General features: G+C 39.6%; 1 protein-coding gene across 2 annotated transcripts in view; it reads left to right on the top strand.

The window, feature by feature from the left end:
- The window catches only part of LOC109630372 (kinase non-catalytic C-lobe domain-containing protein 1), a 41,430-nt gene that overhangs the window by 3,018 nt on the left and 16,355 nt on the right, over window positions 1-22,057 (top strand). Inside the window, exons 2-16 of one of the 2 annotated variants that reach the window (XM_020088550.2) lie at window positions 4,038-4,236; window positions 7,652-7,710; window positions 9,047-9,193; window positions 10,882-10,999; window positions 11,089-11,228; window positions 12,244-12,879; window positions 13,305-13,419; window positions 14,269-14,340; window positions 14,459-14,520; window positions 14,613-14,771; window positions 17,305-17,382; window positions 18,097-18,184; window positions 18,407-18,599; window positions 19,325-20,040; window positions 21,876-22,014. In XM_020088550.2, the coding sequence (XP_019944109.2) occupies window positions 4,038-4,236; window positions 7,652-7,710; window positions 9,047-9,193; window positions 10,882-10,999; window positions 11,089-11,228; window positions 12,244-12,879; window positions 13,305-13,419; window positions 14,269-14,340; window positions 14,459-14,520; window positions 14,613-14,771; window positions 17,305-17,382; window positions 18,097-18,184; window positions 18,407-18,599; window positions 19,325-20,040; window positions 21,876-22,014 (2,921 nt within the window). Of the gene's footprint in view, window positions 1-4,037; window positions 4,237-7,651; window positions 7,711-9,046; window positions 9,194-10,881; window positions 11,000-11,088; window positions 11,229-12,243; window positions 12,880-13,304; window positions 13,420-14,268; window positions 14,341-14,458; window positions 14,521-14,612; window positions 14,772-17,304; window positions 17,383-18,096; window positions 18,185-18,406; window positions 18,600-19,324; window positions 20,041-21,875; window positions 22,015-22,057 lie in introns of those variants that run through there. The other variant, XR_011246078.1, reaches the window with a different exon arrangement.

Genomic DNA, 22,057 nt, shown 5'->3' on the forward strand with positions numbered 1-22,057 from the left:
TGGACAATGTAAAATAAAGCCAGTTTCCACAGCATCAGAGAGACCATATGTTTATAAATGTGAGTGTGTCATTTAATGGTACTTACTACTGTTATTCTGGGTCTTTGCTAAGATTCTGGCAACATAACACTTCTCTAGAGAGATAAATAAAAAACGCTGTGCCCCTTAGATACATATATGTTGACAACAAATACTTCTGTTAAGATGTAATCAGAAATCTGAGTCTCATCTTGTGGACTGTTGCCCCATAAGATTGCATTGGAGCCACTGCCACCATGTTGCTGCTGATGGAGACGATCTACTGGACCAATTCCAAATGTTTTTGTAAATACCATTTTGTAGTCCCCCTTTAAACTTGTTTCAGATAGATCTGTTAGACTTAAAACAGGTGAGCACCCAAATGCAGATGCATACAAGGGTTGTTCAAACAAAGTCTTTAAAATGCTGTTGAATTGAGTGAAGCTATCCATAAAACACAAAACCAAACTCACTAACTCAGAGAATGAACACGAGGAAGATGCTGGAACTGTCACTGGGAAGCTAACAAGACAAATTAGTGATGATCAACAAGAAACACGGGGTTTGAACACATCGACTTACAAGACACAAGTAGATCTAATCAGGGCGGGACAAGTGACCAGATAAGGAGGGACAGCAGATGAAGACAGGAAGATAAGTGCACTAAAATGAGACGCACAAGGAAAACACCTCAAAGTCAAAGAGGAAATAAAGAACTCAAAGTGAAGAGCAGGTCTGTTTATTTTTCCTAGTTGGGTTTAGTCAATTGATGACATTGGAGCGAAGCTTGTGGCCTGCTGCTGGGTTTATGTTGCTCCCTGTGTGTTCAACATGACATATGATACTGTGACATGGTAAAAATTTAGCTTAGGTTTTGTTTTCACAGAGGTATCGCCCTCATTAAAGCCCCCTCCTCTCAGATATCAGCCTAATGCTCCTTCACGTGGATGTTTGAGCTCCACTGTGCAGATAGTAAATGTGCTGAGTTTGATGCTGCAGGGCTGTTTTCACTTGCATCTACTGAAGAGGGAGAGTTTCTCTGTGTTAACTTTGCACTTTTGGACGTGAATATATGAGCAGGACCCACGAGAAAATCTGCAATTAGATTATTCCACCCACGCTTTTATTCTAACGATTTAATTTTCCTGATATGATTTTCCAAATCTGAGCAGATGAATAGCTCTTTATTTCCTAGAGGAGCAACAATTTGATTTACCTCCACTCATCTTACAGCGATTGTCTCTTTCTACATCTGAGATAAATGTGGAGTTATAGTCGTGAGACAGTTTCAAGAAATGTAGATGACTGATTGTTTCTTCCGCAGACTTTTGAGGACAAATGCATCATCTACCTTTGTCAGCTGCAAGGACAAAGATGCTCTTCTGAAGAAAAACATACAGCAAACATATAAGAGGTCCAGTGAGGAGGGAAAGATGAGTTTCTCAGCTTTAAAGTAGATCAAATATTTGGCTGAAAATGTTTTGCAGAGTAGCAGCCTCCTATTAGTCAGTAACCTGGTTATTACCTGAAAGGTTAGACACCCATGTATTAGATGACTCCAGAAAAGTGTGGCTGTATCATATGCACTGCAGTTTTGCATTCATGGGATGAATTGCCTTCTATTGTCTGTGATTTAATTTGGCCAATTAGCCAAAAAACACATGCACCAATGTTTTCTGTTTCTGAATTTATCTTTGAAATGCAAAATCTCTATCAACAGATTCTATATGTGGAGGAACACGTTTTTGGGGCGGGAAAATCTGGTTTCTATTTCTAGTTTGGTCAATCACGTTTGAGTAGACTTTGGTTGCCTGCGGGTAAACGGTCCGTGTGGAAAGTAAAAGTGGCAGAACACACTGACCGAAATGCATCGGCTATCTCCTTTTTAATATTTCGGATTCGTGTGCAGGAAGCTCTTAATAGATATAAGCCAAAATGGACTTAAAACACCCACAACAAGAATCATTGTTTTTGATTTGTGTGGATAAACGTTTGACTTGTGTGATATAAGAAACTAATCAGACTTTCTATGGCAGTCGGAGGACAGAGTCCTGGACCAGACCTCTGCCATCAAACAGAAACAGAAAGTCTGTTTCATTCAGAGTTTAATTCATCATCAAACGATAGCCAATGGGCACCAAGAGTATAGACATATATACATGCATTGCTCTATAACAAATGATTAAATAAGCATAATATATTAAACCACGATTGTAAGTTTTGTCCATGTTGTCCAACCTCTTGAGCCTTTTTGTTTTGCTGCTTTATAATTACTGAATTTATCCACCTTTATCCGAGCTTTTCTCTTTTTTTTTTAACAATATATTTATTGAGTTTTTGCATATATGAAACATACAAACATTTATAAACATACAAACGTTTATGAACACCCCCAACCCACAATCTAACACTCAGGGTAAAGAAAAGGAGGTGAATATTAAATACATTTAAATGGAATAATGAAAAAATATATATACAAATATATAAGAATAAATTAAAGTAAATACAAATACAAATACAAATAAATGAAATTCAATCAATCAAATCAATAGCCTAGATAAAATAATGCTCTCTTATTAATAATATTAGTTATAACAATTCATAGTAATAGTATTAGGTGCTGCTATTTTATTCCGTTTCACTCATTAATTTCCACTTGGTCACTTTCCAAAAATTGCATGAAGGTGTCCCATATTTCCTTGAATTTACTGTTTTTACCTCTGACCATATATGTTTATTTCTCCAAGGCAAGGCAAGAAGCCATGTAGCCACATTGCAGTTGTAGGACTGTCCATACTTTTCCATCTCAAAGCAATCACTCTCCTAGCTTCAAGCATACACAGGTTGATCAAAGGTGCTGTTTTGCGGCCTGGTACAAAGGGATTAGGATAGATAGCTAATATAAAGAACTTTGCCTCAAGAGGGACCTCTATGGCAGCTATACGTGAGACCAGGATAACTGTATTCTCCCAAAACAACTGCAATTTTGGGCATTCCCACATACAGTGCAACAGTGTGCCAACATTAACATTGCATTTAGGACAATTATCAGGTATCTCAGGGTTAAACTGAATAAGTTTCACAGGCGTGACATATGTCCTGAACAACCATTTATACTGTAAAAGTTTCAATGCTGTGTTAATAGTCTGCGTTTGTGCTTTTAAGCAAGTATTTTCCCACTCATCTTCAGTGATATCTACTCGTAGATCATCTCTCCAGGCATTAAGTCTTGAATGTGAGGTGTCTTTGGATTTGGATCTCAGCATAGTACACAATAGTGCCATTTGTCTTTGACTATCTTCACTATTTACAGTGATTCTCTCTGTATCTGAGAGGGACGGCTCCTCTAAGCTGTGGGTCTGTGATGTTATTAAGCTTCTTAACTGTAAATACAGCTTTCTCCAGATTTGAGGTGAAACTTGACTCCCCCCTATCATGGTAGAGAGTACGAGGCCAAGAGCCTGAATGCCAAACTTTAGTTTTGCACTCACTGTATTTACATTTTAATAAATCCGTTCCACATGAGTTAGCAGACTGAAATGAAGCTGATAGCAGAGACTGTTTGGAAAATGTCAGTGGTGCATTTTGGTGCTCATGGTAGAAATACATAGAAGCCAATAATGGAAAAGTTTAAAGTTTATTAACTTTACCTCAAACATAACATCAACGTGCACTTTATAATCTGTGCACTATTACGTTACTGTATCTGATGTTGTCCTGTCCACATATTGTCTACTGTCATTGTGTCATCCCTGTCAATGTCGATGTCCTTGTTAAAAAATAATTCCACTAACTTGGTTTGTGTGGTCATTCATGATTAATTCTGACTCTGATTCTGAGTTTAACTAAAAGCCGGACTTATGTTCAAAGCCAGTAATAAGTAAAGAGCAACACGAGTTCCTCATTAACAACTGCCCTTAGACAAGCATTGAGCTGGAGCACTCATGCAGAACAGGCCTGTTCCTTCATAATGAAATTCAAATAACCAATGTTTTTTAAACCCGTGTTTGTGTCCACAGGAGAACGTGTCTCTGGCAGACATCCTCTCTCTGCGGGACAGCTGTTTGTCTGAGGAGGAGGTGTGGGCTGTGTGTGCAGAGTGTGTCGTGGCCCTGCAGAGCATCAGGCCCTCCCACCTCTTTCACAGCCTGTGTATAACACCAGACACACTGGCCTTCAATGCCCATGGGAATGTTTGCTTCATGGAGCAGCTCAGTGGTGAGTCTACCACACACACACACACACGTGTCTTATGGTTGTGAGGACACTCAATGCATTCCCTTACCCTAACCCTAACCATCACAACTAAAACCCTAACCCTAGCATAAACCTAATTCTAACCCTAAAACCAAGTCTTAACCCTCAAACAGCCCTTTGAATTTGTGAGGACAAGCCAAAATGTCCTCACAATGATGGTATTCCATCATCATTACATATTTGTTCTATTTGAACTATAACTAAACCACTTTCAATACATTTTGCACTAATTGTTATTATACTAGTTTACCCTTTCTTGCATGACATTTTTCATTTAGTTTATGTTCTGATATTAGATTTGCCTCCTATGCATTACACAGTCAAGGCGGACTGCTGAAGTTTGTACAAGTACAAACGTTGTGCATTTTTATTTTCTGAAATCCTTTTTGAAAGATGAATCTGTTTCATAATGTGAATACATAAGAGATTAGGTAAGAACTGCATTGCAGGAAGTTTAGCTCTGAGGTTGTCCCTTGGTAACTGCAGTATAAGCTCTCTGCTCAGTTTGACACAGGGAGAAGCCTTCATTTCCTCTTCAGTTATTTGCTGCCCTGATCTGTATCAGTTTCAATTTGCTAATTCCTGCTTGAAAGCATGTTGTGTCTCGTGTAACTTACTGCATCTGTCAGGCTTTGCCAAGGTCTGCAGGTCTGCTCTGATTCAAACCAAGGATGCATCTTTCTCCTTCACAGTTGTGTACATCACATATCAGGAGCTGTTGTCCCTCCAATTAATCTCCAGTCTTTTTGTCCTTTCTCTCTCTATCTAGTATTCTCTGTTTTTATCTCTCATTTCACTGCTGTCTCATTCTCTGTCTTAACCCTAACACACACACACACACATACACACACATACATGCAGTCATGACAAACTTCCTCACATTTGCGCATTCTTGTCCTTCTATCTTAGTGAGGACACTGATTGGCACAATGTTTTCCTATAGCCTCTCACCCTAATCTTAACCATCACAAGTAAATGCCTATCCCCAAACCTAAACCTAACCCTAACCTTAGAAGCAAGTCTTACCCTGACTGACCAAAATGTCTTTGCTCCATAAGATGTATGCTTTACGCAGGTCTTTACAAAGATAAAAGTACATACACACACACACACACACACACACCCACACACACACACACACACACACACACACACACACACACACACATACACACACAGTGTTGCACATACTCATTCCATGCCCCGATGCCAAATGTCCGAAACTGATAAGTATTGATTACATCAACAGTGCTAGAGTTGCCAGGGGGATTGTTGTTGTGGAAACAGCTTGGTTAGCCTATCAGCAGTCAACCTGCAAAGCTCCTCTTTCTCACACACGCACGCACACACACAGAACACACATACAGATTACACAGCCTTCGCAGCATCCTTTTAAATGTTGTATCTACTTTATATCCCCACACAGATCCCTCTGTCAGAAACAGACACTATGGAGCGGAGCTCTGGTGACTCTGTCAGCTGCCGTCCTCATTTGATATTTGATTGTGTTCAGTTCTTTGGCTCTGACTCATCCTGTGGATATAGAGGAAGGAGCCGCGCTGCCCACATTAACCTTTTTGTGTTCCGTGTTGAACACTGTGCATCTGTATCATTAATCATATGGCTTCACCCTGTGCCTTCCTCGCTGCACAGTTTCCCATTGATTCCTTTTAATTGAGCTTTTTTTGTCCGATAGCAATGAAATGTCAAGCTGATGCCCAGTTGGACGGCCAATCTCACGTTCCCACAGAAACAGGCCGTCCCTGGAGTGACCTTGAGGGCTGCAGTGATGATGAATCTCAGTGATAATAGCTGTTGCCACAACGCCTCATTCATTTCGGCTAATTAATCACTGCGGCGATGACGGGAACACAGTCGTACGTGACTGTGGATGAAGTGCAGGCGCCACAGCAGCCAGCCAGTGCAACAAAATGTCCTCTAATGGTTTCCTACAGTGCTGACCAAAACAAACTGCTCATTTTCCCGAGCTAAGCACCGCAAACTGCTCCATTTGTGATAAAACATGGCCGGCTGTGCTCAGTGGGAAATGGAGAGCGTGTTGAAGCAGCGGTACTGCTCTCCTCACACTACCTGTTGTGCTAAAATGCTGTAGGCATACATGACTCACCAAGCTCTCACCATCACCCCGGAGCCAACTGCGTCACTGACAACGGCTGTCCATATTTTCTCTTTTATTCACAGCACATTTCACTGGGTTATGGTTCCTGAATGCTAGTACTTAAATTACCTTGTCCTCCTTTATCACTCGGTGACTTTCTTTCTCCTTGCTTATTTAAACTGCCAGCATTTTTGAGAAGACAGAGAAGAGAAAAAAAACTCAAATAGAAATAAAATGGGAGAAGACAAGAAAGAAGAAACGGAAGAGGAGATTATAAAGCAAAGTAGGAGAGAAAAGGGAAGGAAAAGAGGGTCAAGGAAAGAAAGGGAAAGTTTAGGAGAAAGGAAAGGAACTTAGGTAAAGGATATGTAAAATAATGTTGAGGAGAAAGGGAGGGAAAGAAAAGAAAGGAAACACAAGAAGGGAAAGGAAAGGATGGAAAAGGAAAGTTTGGGTGAGAAAAAGAAAGGAAGGTTTAGGTGAAAGAAATGGAACAGAGGGACAAGGAAATGGATGGAGGGGGAGGAAAGGAAAGGTAATGCAAGTTGAGGAGAAAGGAAATTAAAGCAGGAAAAAGGAAACAAGACAAAAAGTAAAGGAACAAGAAGGAGATTAGGAGGCAAAGGCTTTAAGGGGGAGTCAAGTTAAAAAGGAGAAAATATAGAGATTAAAGGGAACGAGTGGAGATGAGGAGAAAGGAGAGAGACCAGCCTCACTACACCTGGGAGGGGATATCATGACTCCAGGAGACAAACCCAGATCTGTCATGACCTACTTTACCTCCTCTCCTCTAACTCATGAGAACAACCTCGCTTTCCCTCCGTCTCCACTTCCCTGAGTCCATGAGTCCAGCTGTGGGAGAGCACCGTCTGTTTACAGTGACCCGTTCATGTGTTTGTGTGCCTATAGCTTATCCAGCCTGTGTGAACTCTGACCTTCCTCAGGAGGAAGAGGAGGATTCCTCCGAGGCTGCCTCTGCATTTGATCTGCAGATTGCTCCTGTCCTGTTTGTCAGGGATTATCTCTGACACACGAATCATGCAAATTAAAGGGAAACGGCTGCATGTGCTCGCTGTGGCTCAGCATAACCCTCTGGTTTGCATCTCATTACAGTGGATGCTTGGCTAGTAGGTTACAGTATACACTTGACATGGCTGCACATCAGAGTGTACACATCACACAGCAATTGCACTGTATGTTCCCTTTTCATGGCGTTGTGATGTTTAAAGGTTAATTTGTGCGTTTATTGACCCACAGATGATCCAGAAGGCTCCTTTGTCCCTCCTGAGTTTGACAAGACAGGCAGCACGTTTGAGGTGAGAAACTCGGAGTCTTCGTCCAGATTTTAATGTGCTCACAGCTGCACACACTCCGCCCCTGGGAGCACACCACACAGTCACGGGCACCTTGCCACTTTTTGGCAGAATGGAAAGGAGAGTGTTCTCTTTCCTCACCTAAAGCTTCTCCACACAAACTCTCCTCTCTTCTCATATCACTCAGTTTCAAGCCCGTCTCTTGGCTCTATAGTCAAACAGTAAAACTGTTACAGTGTTGTGGCTTTAATGATTATTCTGGTTTATTACAGTTATGACCATATCTGTCATAATGATGTTGCATCCACCAGGTTAATTTCTTAGATCTGGGAATGGATCAGCATCCCTAAAACTGTACAATTGAACAAGAAACATGACCAGTCACATGATCCATCAGGTTTGAAACAATCCTTTACCCAGGTTAGCCAATGTTACCTTCAGTGACCACTTTATTAGATACACCTGTACAGTCATGCACACAGACAGGAGGTTATGCTTTTATCTGTGGTTGTCTGTCTGTCTGTAATTAGCAGGTTCATGGAAAAATGCTGCATGAATTAGCATGAAACTTGGTAGAAGTTAGTGGTATGGGTCTGGAAAAACCCATAAAACTTTGGTGTAATCCAGGAATTTTGTATTAAAAGTCTTAAACATTGGGAGACAGGGCATTTTCTACATTTTATCAGATAATAATTTAGATCTTGATGATCATGATATTTATGAAAGTGTGTAATGCACTCCACTCCAGTAAAATGTATTGGACTTTCCTAATGCAGTTCTACTACTGGGTCTTTTTTGTAGTAGACTTCTTTTTCTCCTTATTGTGGGTTTAATGAATGTTCAAATAAATAATTTACACTCTTTCAGTATTACTGATCTACTCTCTTGTGATTCTCACTGTCACACATTTACAATAGATTTATGTCTCCTGTACATTTTAAAATAAACTGTAATCTAATTTCACTGCAGCTTGTCATACTGTAACACCTCCTTTTCTCCCTGTTATTTTTTCAAGTGTGTTTTTCTCAAAGGAGATTTTACTAAAGTGATAGCGGAAGCAAAACCGGAGTTTAGGCCAGCTGAATATTTACTCTTCTATTTTGGTCACCCACACTGGGATCCGCCTCCCACATCTGTTTACTAAATCAGTACGGGTGCAGACCTCTTCAGATGTTGGGGTAAAGAGCTGACCATAATATCTAGTGTCTGTGCAGCAAAGCAAAACAAAAGCTCCATCATATACAGTATACACACAATACATGACAATTGCTGGCAAAAAAAGTAAATATTTCTATAATCTTTTACAGATTTAGATCTCTGTTTTCTTCTCCTGCCACAGGGCCATGTTTACTCTCTGGGCTCGACACTCTCTGCTGCACTGAACTTTGTCATTGAGCCAGAGCTCGAGGCTGAGCTGGGAGAAGAAATCCAGAAGCTGTTGGAGCAGATGCAGGAGGAGAAGCCTGAGGATAGGCCACTCCTGCAGGTATAAAAACACTGCCGCCTGCTCTCTGCATGGTTTGACCTCCGTGAATCAAGTGTGGAATAACTCAAAGATTTCACTTGACAATTGTAATAACTGTATTTATACTTTATTTATATAACTGTGTTTTCATTGTCAAGAAAAAAAGATGTGTTTGAGGTAAATTTTCAACTTAAATGCAAAATTAGCGCTTGATCTTTATTTTATTTTGATATTTAGTGATTAAAATAATTTAGACATAAAATTAGCAAGAAAGACATTCATCTGTCAACAATTAATAGAAACAAGCATAAAACATAATGAAAGAAACACCAATAAAGAAATAAAGGAATGTATTTTTATTAAATCATCATGACCCAAGCCAATGGTTGGCAGCATGTGTGGTCAGTGTGGATAATCTCCTTCAAATCTCCCAGTACATTCAGATGTAGAATTACATTGGTCTTTAAGGAGAGAGTTACATCTAATTGGTAGTTCAAATACTGAAGTCAGCCAGCGCTCTTGAGCAGCATCAAGTGGAAGTTGTGTGTCAGTGCAAATTAATGCAGTGAACGTGTCACAGCAACAGCAACAAGCCTGTATAAACAGTAAACAGTGCTCAAAAAACCAATAGAAGGGACCAAGCATAGAACCATTTTTTAAAAACAATACCACATGGAAAGGTGTACAGGGAGAGAAACATATTTCAAGGGCCCATTCAAGTGAATTCTCTGTAATATATATCCAGTGAAGAGTAAAAATTTATATTTTACAATAATGATGATTTTTGGTGATAATAATAAACCTCAAACAAGTAGAAAGTATGATTGACACTGCAGCGATACACTTTCAAAATCAACTAAAGACACAAGGGAAGTTCTTCTATGCTCTGCAGCATACATTTACAAGAATAACATAAAATAATTATAAACAATGATGAATTCACAAGAACCAACATTATATGTAAAGTATATTTAAAATATTAAATTTCCTAATGACAATCAATTAGTCAATAATACAGTGAACTTTCCATACTATGAAATGAGATGCCTCATGTACAATCAGAATCACTGATTCCATATTACAGGTGACTCTGACAGAAACATGTTCTGCTTAGATTCCTATTAAGTCTATACTTTCAAATGTTCTCATGTCTCAACACCAGCACCAGTCTGAGCTGGGGGGTTTTCAGATTGTCTGTCTGTCCTATTCTCCTGAACAACTATCTGAAAGTTTCAAATGTTCAGTTGGACTCCAAGATGAGTTTTGAGACCTGATGGGAAACTGTTGCACACACTGAAGAAGTTGAGTCTCCCGAGGAGCAACAGTCTGCTCTGTCCCCTCTTGAAGAGAGCTTTATTGTTGTAAGTCCAGGATCAGGATCAGGACAGGAGTCCTGCTGTCTCTCTGCTAGTGAAGACAGTTTCTCACTGGATATAATGTAGGTTACAGCAGTGGAATCATGTCTGGATGGTTATTGTTAATAATCTATTTCACCCTTTATTAAATTCCTTCAGGTGGTCTAGTATATATAAATATAATTATATATAATTTCCCTAATAGATGTAAACTGCAACTTCACTGGTTGCACAGACAAACCTATGAACTGCTTGTTCTAGTGGCTTTGTTTAAAAAGATACAGATTTGTTGCAATTGAACATTAGAGTGTCTTTGTTCAATACTGCAAACCTGCAAGTTTGATGCTCCCACAGGACATCGTGTCTCTGGCTGAAGCACGGATGTCTCATACCTCCTCTGCAGCTTTGTGCCGGAAACTGTCCTCTGTTGGGCGACGGTCGCTTTCCATTGAATCAGTTTCAACGTTTCAAGGTAATTTTATCAACAATCTATTGTGACAAGCTGTCGGTTGATCTCTGGTGTGGTTCCTCCTGGTGCTAAGTGTCTTTGTACATCCACAGATGGACAGGAAAGCTCCTGGCAGGCGAGATGGCAACATCCCAAACCCAGATGTCTGCTGAGAAGACTGAGCTCAGATGACAATACTGAAGACCTGTGCAGTGACACTTCTGTCAAGACAAACGGTCTGTCCAGACAGCAGGTATGTGACAGAGTGTAGATACCAGCTGTTATAGGAAGCTGCTGCTCCAGAGCAGGAGGTAATTGAACTGAAGCAAACAGTACTGATAATGTTAAATGAACCAGATGGCCTTGCTTAATGATTGTTCAAGTTAAACAAATTATTTATGGATATTTTCAGTATTTAGAAACAAACCAATTTTATAGAACCCAGCGAAATTACAATTAGAGGTAGAAGTTGGATGTTTTGCATTGGCAAAACCTTGGGATTGATATACATGTGTCAGCTCTCTACAACATGGATGTGCAGGGAGAAATGAAACCAAGCAGTGTTATCACTAACAAAGATTACACCAAGTGAGATCATGCAGTAGTGGAAAATGACTCAAACCATATCAACCCTGGACCATTACTGTTTACCTGCACTAGTTAAGTGCACAATTTGGGTTGGTTTGTAAATTTAGCATTTGCTATCAAAGCAACAAGAAACTGGAAATGAGAAAGATATTTTAGTATGTGTGTATGTTTACTGTTATTATTCGACTTTAAGTCTATTGTGTATAATAATAGATGCTGTCAGTGCTAATGGGACTTACTAAGAGGCTATCATTTATGAATTTAGTAAGATACACTGCAAACTGACTCTTCTTAAACAATGTTCCAACACTAATAGTAATAGTATTGGCTACCTTATGTTAAAACATCAGTATCAGTGTAAATCTATATCCACCACCTTATTAAAACCCAGACTTGGCTAAATAGGATAATTTTCCACCCATTGGTTTGTCATTCATTTACATGATGGAACAGACACAGCTCCATTAGCATCCCATCATTTTGGTTTACTTTCTAACACATATCTCAAAGATGACATCCTTCAGAAATGTGTCTGTATGCACTGTATACTGTAGCTATGACCTATATGACCATACCTAGATCATAAGTTATCCAAACTCTCTGTTTTACACCCCTGATGTATAATTTAGATTATAGAACAGCTGAAACACATGACTGAATGTTGAGAACGTCCTCTGCAGGTGTGCAGGGGCTGGGATTCCTCTCTCTGGGCTGAGGATATGGACACAAGTGACGGAGACTGTACAATGTTGGCAGATGAGGTGGACTGCCGGTCCCACAACAGCTCCCCAGTGAGGAGGAGGGTCCAGCAGAGGCTGAACAGAGTGAGGGGGGCTCTGAACCGCTCCTGCTCTGTCCCAGACTCCAACAACCCCCCCTGCCTGTCCCCTCCAACGCATGGAGATATCAGTGAACCAGTGTGCGACCTCACTGAGATAGGAGCAGACGAACACTTGAGCTGCACGTCTGTGTGGAGTGACAGACTGCAAAGACTCAACCGGGGCAAGTCCTGTGAATGTTACCCTCACAGCAGCACTGAGGATTATGGGAATCCAATTGTGGACAAGCAAATGTCACAAGAAAACAAAGACGCTGCAGAAGCTTTATGCAGAGGAGAAACAAGAAGTCACGAGCACCATGAAAGTGAATCCAAGGACTGTATCCAGGATTTGTCATCTCCGTGTACTTCCTGTCAGGACCTGGAAACAGCACAAGAATCTTTTGGGAACCAGAGCTCATTGAACCACGGCCTCTACATTCCTAATAACCACATGACCAAAAGCATGCTGTGCCTGAACGAAGAGTCTCAGGATGAGGTCAGCCACACAACCGTCATTGTTCCATACACTAAGCATACATCACATCAAGACCCTCTAAGTACAGACCTTAAAACATTAAAGAGAACCCAACAGTGCTTTCTCGTGAAATATTTCTATTGTTGATCAATTGCTACGTTTTTGGCTATGATTTTATTATGTATTCCGAGAGAAAAATAAGATGTTTTTCATAGTACATAGTATAATACTGAGATCTGCATAGCTTTTTTTTTTTTTTTAAAAGAACTGTCCTTTAAATTCTGCTGTTTTTTTGGTCCATTACGAAAGTACTGGCTAAGAAGAGAATATTTCTCACATATCTGCCTTAATGGATGTGTAATTGTTCCATTTGGAGTGAGGGGTTGCTTCTGTTTGTTTAAGTCATGTTTTTTCAACATTGTGTTGGTTCTTCTGTTTCCATCCAGTGGATCTCTCTGAGAGAGCTGCTCACTCGTTGTGGACGGAGGCTGACGGTCAATGAGCTGTGGGCTCTGTGCTACACCTGTCTGTCCTCACTGCAGAGCTACATTGACTTTCCAGGTGATTGTAAACACTTCATGCATGGAACTAAGCTTTAAACTGTGTAATTTCCTTCCCTCTGTTTGATTATCACATTTTATGAGGAAGGTTATTTTTTATGAGCTCCCGGTTGCCCTATTAAACTAAATCAACTCAACACTTCCTTCCCAGTTCAAATTAACAGACGGAAGCCCTGCATTTCTTAACAGGGCTTTTATTATATCCACCACAAGACTATGATTTCAGCCTTGTCCGTCTGTTTTTTTTGTTGGTTGGTTGGTGTTATTTCGTTGTTAAGCAAGATTACGCAATCTTACTTATCTATGAACTATTATTAACCTTCTTGAATTTTTGAAATACGACATTTTTAAACACTTTCATTGATTTCTCAGAGAATCATTCATGAATCTTGTCGTCCCGTTTAGGGGACTGATAATTATGAGTGTGTGGAAATTTGTGTAGCGTGATTGAATTTAAGGGGATAATTGGGCCTTGGCGGAGGTATGAGCTCTGCTCAGTGCCATTACCTTCATATTTAATGGATAGATATGGGAAAGATTTTGGTTCTCAGAATGATAGCAAAAAATTTGCATTTTTTTCAGAAATATTTTACAATTTCTTTAAAATAAAAAAAATGAGAAATGTGCCTGGATAGTGTAATGCAACAACAACTAGACAGATCTAGACAGATCTAAAAGACAGAAACATGTTACAGGAAAATAATACTTATATGACTAATCCAGAAAATAGCTTGTTGAATATGGCATGATTATATTGTTGAATTCATTAAATTAAATGTATATTATGTGAGAGAGTTTGTTCACACTTTTGTTGCAAATCTGTTCAGCTGAATTCCTTCTTTTCCATCAGCCTATTTATGTCTGGACACATTGTACGTGGGCTGCGAGGGAGAGGTGCTTTTCTTGAAACCTAAAAATATAGGTACGTTTTCTTCTGTCCCGTGCTTTAGTCGCTGAATATGCAATCTTTGCAAAAGTAAATGAAACGCAAGTGTCTGGGGGATTTTTTAACTTCATTCATTCACTTTCATTCTTTGCAGGACCCAGAGATGAGTTTTATCTTGCTCCCGAGTATCAAGAGCATGGCATTGTGACTGAAAAGGTCTGTCTGTCATTCAGTTGTAAACTGAGCTGTCTCGATATGTTGCTTTGGTTGTAGTTTCCCCTCCTCTACTCTTTTCTGTCTTGGCTCAGGTTTGTGTGTATGGGGTTGCTGCTATTCTCTGGTCCACGGCCAAGTTCAGTTTATCGCCTTCTCAAAAACTGGCAATGCCTCGAAAACTGAAGAGACTGCTCCTGGAGATGGCGAAGAGGACGCCCATTGAGAGACCGACCATCATTACGGCTAAGAAGGTGTTTTTAACATTTTCTCAAGGATAATGCATTGTTACTAAAATGTAATTCACTATTACATTCACTAGCAATCGATCGTGTGTCTTATATCACAATTTCCCAGCCATTCAATTACATTTCTCTGTCCACTGTTCCCTTTGAATGCTTTAAGCACCAACAGCATCCAACGTTATTCATCTTTTCAGCTTCCTCATACAACAACTAGATCTGGCAGTTTCTTATTGACGATTTTATGAACAAAAAGGTTTTTTTGAATTCAAACATGAATCAAACAGACACAAATTTCAATAAAGACAAGGTCTTCACAAGTTTTTAATTTGTCCAGTACTTTGTTTTATGGCCAAATCCCTGCAAAGCTAATTCCCATCGACCCTAGCTGCAATATATGTGTCCATGCTGATTAGTAAATGTGTTGCTAACCAGAGTTAGCAGCTTTGTGAGGCTGATCAGTTGTGCTTTGAGGTAAATGCTAATGTCGTTGTGATAACATGCTCACAGGCAGTGGTGCAAGAAGTATTCAGATTCTCTAGTTAAGTAAAAGTACTGCTGCAACAGTATAAAGTAGCTATTAACAAGTACTGCTTACTCTCCTTGACTGATATTACACCATTAGGTTGTAACGCTTGTGTGTCAGTGTGTAAGGAACAGTTACTCTACTGAATGTGGAGCTAGTTTGAAATACTTAATGGAGACATGATGTTTTTTCAGTTTTTCTTTCCTCTACTATGTTATATAAGGTTTTTGTGTCATTGATGTCACTTAGCTTCTTTCGGCTAAATTAAAACAAAACAGAAATAATAATATTTGGTGTATAAATAGCTTAACATTCGATTCCAAACTGAATTTAAAAACACATATTAATGATATCATTAAATCCTGCTACTTCCACTTATGAAATATATCCAAAATAAATCAGATCTATCTCGCCCAGACCTAGAAAAGCACATAAATGCCTTTGTCTTTTTTCTGTCTGGACTATTGCAATGCACTTGCTTGCAGCTTGTTTAAAACACTGCTGCTCGGTATTTTAGTTAAAACAAAGTATAGGTATCATATCACGGCTGGCTACCCCGAGGCTCTGGAACTCCCTGCCTGATGAGATTAGGCTTGTCAACTCACTACCTGTCTTTAAATCACTGCTCAAAACTTATTTTATAGGAAAGCATTTTTAACATGTGGTTTGTAACTCTGGTGCTACTGTGTTGTTTTAATTCATTTTAATCCTTTTTATCTTACTTTTATTGCAACTACATTTTATATAGCTTCTTAAATGGGACAGCTTGTGACTCTGCTGCCTATGAGAGTAGGTGTTTAGTTTAAAAAGGCACAGAGGTAATGATGTCTGATCTTCATAGAACTGCCATACAAGCGTGTATCCAGTCAGATTTACCTTTAGCGTCAGCGTACCCTCAGGTTCGGCTTTTAACGTTATTGTAATTAATAGACCGAAATGCCTGAGGAGGCCAAGGTACAACTGAAGATTATTATTTTCATTATAAGAACCAGTCTGACAGAGCTTAAATATGACGGAAACACAACTTTTCCTGGTCTCGCTCCTCTCTCCTCCCCCTGTCTCTCTCTCTTCTCTTCCCTCTATTCCACGTACCTCTCCTCTCTTCCCTATTTTTGTCCACTTACCCCAACTGGTCGAGACAGATGGTCGCCCACACCCATTGTGGAACTGTTGGGTTCCTCTATAAATTTTAAGGTTTCGACCTTAATATGTTATGATTTTTAAATTGATTTGAATTAAATACCATTTATTTATTCCTTTTTCTGCCATGTATTTTCTAAAGCACTTTCTACCCTTGTTTAGATACATGCTTTACAAATAAAGTTATTATTATTATTATTATTATTGTAACATGTAGCGTGCATTTTTAGAGTGCTGACATTAGCATTTATTTCAACAGCAACACTAAGCCTAATTACAGGCCCACAGAGCTGCTAGCATGGCTGCAGGTTCTTGTTACTTCTTGTCAGGTCCTAAGAATAGACATTCACACTGACGACTGGTACAGAAAAGTAACTTTCAGATAAACCCATTTGAACCCCCAATAATTGTACTTGTGTTTTTATTTCTTTGAATTAATTTTGTACTTTTACGTAGTATTTTATCCGTTAATACATTTTGAATTGAATTTACCTCCATGAAAGGTTTGCTATAAATAAATCATGATTTAATTTTGCATATCACTGTGCAAACATCACAACTTCACAACCTTTCCACACAGGCGTTGCCTTTCAGTAGAAGAAAAACACTTGTAATTTAAATATAGAGAATCCAATTTGTTAAAGTGCTTTGTCATTTTCTGAACCAAGGACTCTCCTGCAAAAAACACCATCATTCACTGTTATTCTTCTGCTGTCAGTCATTTGTTGAGTGGATGCTAGTTTTAGAAATACAGGCTGTTTTTCATTTAAACAAATGCTCCAGTTATTTCAGAACAGAATTAATTCTGACATTATCGACGCCTGTGTGTGAAGTGTGCTGCATTGTTGTCACACTTGTTTTCACGTGGATGTGTTCCAGAGCTGTCGTGACTACTTATCACATGAAGGGACAAATGCAGAGACTGTGTGGAACAACCTCATCAGCCAAGTTCACCCGGTAAACTTCCCTCTGTTCCTCTTTCCAGATTCACCCACATGTTGTCATTTGAAATCTCAGGCTACACCCACTCTACTAAAACACAACTCTGCTGTGGATACCTCTGGGGTCCACACTACTCTGAATGCATATTATTCTAACGGGCAGCAACATTTTGAAACAGTGACGTAGACCCTCACAGCGGCTTGCTGTTTGGGTCTTTTTGGTCATCGCTGATTTGTCGGGCTCCTATCACAAGACCCCCTTCTGGAACAAAACTACCGGCATAAGCCTCGGCTACCAGCGTAAAACACATTATAGATAATCAATTACATGAGTTACCGACCCAGATTTTTTTGCTAACAGCCATTGTGTAGTTAAATTCTGCATTTTACAATGATACAGCTACTTACATGTGTAGGAGACGAGCCACACACATGCCTTTCTGTTTACACTGGTAAATGCATGCCCTGTAAGTGAATGGTCAGGTGATGCATTTTCAGGCGTGTTAGTATGGACTGGGATCAAAACAGATATGGATTGAAACTGATATGGAGCCAAAACACTTGTGTGGACAGAGATCATTTTAAAACACAGTAGTATGGATGAAGCCTCAGTTTCAGAGTGGGTGTGTTTTTTGTCGATCGGTCATTATTTCAATGTCTGTCCTGTTGCATCTCACTGAAAAATGAAATTGTTTCCCTCTTGTAATGAACCACTTCATTTGTCTTTCAGCCAGTCTCAGAATCCACTGATGCAGAAGATGTGTGTGCCACAGAAACTCATCACAGCTCATATGAAGAGTCGGAACTTAACAACAGTGGTAGGACAGCTTCATTTAATATCAAAGACCCTCATGCATTATAGGTTACCCTGAAATGAACATATTATACACTGACTGTGTCAGATATTATGAAAACCCTGTGAATGTTGTTATCAAGAAACATGTTCCTAAATAATTACACATTTTATGTAATTTACAGATGTTCCCTGCATGAGACAATATCACTGATATTGTATCTGGCAATGTTGTAACTGTGTGTAGGCTTTTTGCCCATGGCCACTGAGAGCCGTTTGGCTCCTGTGCCTGGCCCTGTTCCCCACAGCTATCCACTCAGCAAGGGACAACACCTCCCAGAGGCCTTCACTTCCACCGCCACACACTTCACCCCCATCGTCCTGACCAGTGACGGGGACTCAGAGGGGGAGAGCCACAGCGTTGGAGCTGCCACCGAAGGGTACAATGTTCCAAAAATAATATTTATTATCACTCCACATTTTAGCTGATGCTTTTTCATACAATTTAAAGGAATAGTTTTGCATCTTGGGATAGTTAAGATTTCTTTGAGAGTTAAATATAAAGAGAGTCAGCTTCTCTTGGCATAAAGAAAGAAAGAGGGGAAACTGTCTGTCTCTGTCCAAAGGTAAAACAAAACCATCAATCAGCAAAACTAACTAACCCCACAATTTTGCTTTAACAAATTACATGATAGAAAACTCCTATTTAAATGTGACTCTTTACATTAAACCTATGTAATAAAGTTACATGGAAATTTAATATTTAATTGAAATACATTAAGTCACAGTTTGATGCATAACTGGTGTTTTTGTGTAATTCTTTGTTTGTATTTAAGCAAAGTTATGCAAACACTACAGGACGGATTATCACTTGGTGATAGGATGTGTTATGTTTTATGGGTCAGTGAAGAATCACTACATTTTGTTGCGGATTGGATTTATGGGTCGATTTTTTGACAATTTCACTGATTTCCCTTGAAATAATTCAAAGTAATTCATTTCATTTTTCCAGAAATATTAAAGAATCAAAATCACAAATACTTCTGAAGAATTGAATGAACAAATTATAAGTTGAGAGAACCACAAACTAATTACTACACAAAAAGCAAAGCAGATTTAAAAAGATTAAAAACATTATCCTCATCGGCAACTCTTTATTTTGCAGGGATGTGGATGGTTTCACAGAAACTAGTGAGAACATGGAGGAAAAGGATGTTGATTTCTCTTCACACTCTGAGTGCCCACATCCAGCACAGACTGAACCCATCCTACATACAGAGGAGCTGCCTGTTTATCAGCCAGTCGTAAATACAACTTCTTCAACTTCGGGCACCAACATAAAGCTCCACTCTTCATCTGTTCTCCCTGATATTTCTTGTCTTGAAGAGTCTCTTCCTCAGCCATTATCCACTAACCTCAATGGCTGTGGTGTCTTCAACAATTACCTCTTTTGTCAGGATCCCACAACAGGACATCTTTCCTTAGTGCCTGTGCAGGTCAGGGCTCCCGAGTCTCTCCTCGGGTTGGATATAAATCTCTCCCTGGTCCCACAGCCTCTGCAAGGATTAATCACAGTTCCAGAGAACACTGAAGGCCCGTTTATTAACTGTCTGAATGTGCCTGTGAGGCCGAAACCCCAGGAATACGACCCGCCATCATACGTCAGTGGGAGCTCCATCATTTCTGACAGCCGCCTGGAGCACAGTGTTATCAGAGCTTTAAATGGACAAACAAATCCAGGGACACGAGTCGAGAAGCAACTTCCTGCAGAGTCCATCCCCCCTAAAGTCCACCCTGCCTTACAGGAGGTGATCGACCTGCTCAAAGGAGAGTTTTCACTTGATGGGTGTTTGGATGATGGACAAGAGGACATCACCATGGGTATGTATCTTTAGATGACTGTTGTATCATTGTACTATTACTTAATTTGTACCATAACAATTGTGAAAAAAACTACCATACCCATTAGGGCTGGGTATTATGGCCAAAAATTATATCACATATGTATCAGTCGATATTGACAATAAATGCCAATTTAAATTCATGTTCCTGGGGAAAGGATTTGGTTTTAAACTTTTAAACTTTATGAGAAGAGAATGACAAATACTTAATAAACAGCAAAACATTTGACAAACTTGAGGTCGATCAATCATGTGTTATGTCTCCTCACTGTGCTTACATATTGAACTTTTCTTATATTGCTATAATTGCTGCTATTGTTTTGTTGCTCAGCTCCAATATCTATGTATAATTCAGTGAATTAAACCATTCATACTTGTGCACCAGGATCAGTACCTCTACAGTTGTCACGGAGTTGTCAGGGAGAACATGGAAGACGCAATACGATACAATAATGATTCATTAGTTCCACAACTGGGAGATTTGCTGTGTTGCAGCAGCAAAGTGGACAGTCAAAAGATAGACATCAGTAAAAGTAAGATATAATTAAAAATATAAACACAAGGAAATATGAAAAGATAAAAAGAATAGAAATAATATATATCTAGTGTAAAGAGACTATATACAGTGTGACAGGATTGCACATTAGCAGCAGAAATGCACGCTTGGAAATTAGACTGTGATGAGGAGATTGTGGGGTAGCTAAACTTATTTGACAAAAAAGTTTGAAATGCTGGAGATTAGTATGGATCAGTCTGTCTATGGCTGTCAGTCCGATATCGTGAAATAAAAAAATTAAATTATCTAAATGAGTTGACGGCGATGTTGACCCACGGTTTGACCGAGTTGCAGACTGCTGGTGTAATTTATCGAGGATGTAGAAGAAGACATGTTCAACATGGGAACTGAAGGCCCACAACTCCAAAGTGCACTTTCTACATTCAGACAAATGTGTGTGGAATGAGTGGGTAGATGATTAATGCAGTCCAGCATAACTAAACACAGGCATTCATTTATACAGAGAAATTAATAGCATAGGCCTAAAATTATACTGAACTTAAATTACATTACATTAATATGATGTAACATGTTTACAAGTTTCCTGTCTGGTGATACTTGTAAACCTTTAGTAACCCCAACATCTGCTCCCCAGGTGCTGGCAACAGCAGCTCACCGCTCCAGTATATGTGTGTACATGGCATCTGTCAATGTGTGTTTCATCCAGGTGCCAACTGGTTGGGTTAAATGCAGAGAACAATTTCATGTATGCATGTAAAAGTGTTAAATGTGACAATAAAAGTATATTTTCTTCTTAAGTTCGGTTCACTCGGTTCATGGAGATTCTAAGATAATCTTCATGCAGCATAGCTCTATAATCATGGAAATAACTCATAATAAATGTCAACATATAAAGAATGTTCCTTTATGTTTCCTTTGAAATACTGTTCAGTGTATCTGGTTGATAGTGTGGGCCTTATACACTATTTATATTCTATCACACACACAGTATACTGCCTCTCTGGTAGCTTAAGGAGCGGTCGGGATGCCCCTAGGTGAATCTGTAACACTCACTGGATCCATTGACGTCAGTATATGTGAGAATGCACATGGCAGAAGTAAACAAGACTGCTGCAGTTTCACAGAGAACAGATGCTCTTATATGTGAGTGGGTTCGGCATGGTGTTTGTTTCATGCCATCTGTCATCGTCAGTGTGGTCACGTTTGAAGAAACAACAAAGCTACGGCCTGCTCCGTCAACTTGTCCCTAAGTCGTTCAGATGGGTCCATTTGAAAATCAACTTTGTGTCTTTTCCAAGGAGAGTACATCTTCTCGTTGAAGGACCTCCAGTACCACACGTTTGCCTGTGTTGTGAAGGAGAGGTTCAGTGGTCTGTACTGGGAAGACGACTTGCTGGGTGTTTTACACTGCCTCGTCAACTACAGCCCATCCACACTGTGAGTAGGGCTTCAAATGCTTTTCTCTTTCTTAACAAACAAA

This window comes from Paralichthys olivaceus, chromosome 14, assembly GCF_024713975.1.
Source record: "Paralichthys olivaceus isolate ysfri-2021 chromosome 14, ASM2471397v2, whole genome shotgun sequence".
Lineage (NCBI taxonomy): Eukaryota > Metazoa > Chordata > Actinopteri > Pleuronectiformes > Paralichthyidae > Paralichthys > Paralichthys olivaceus.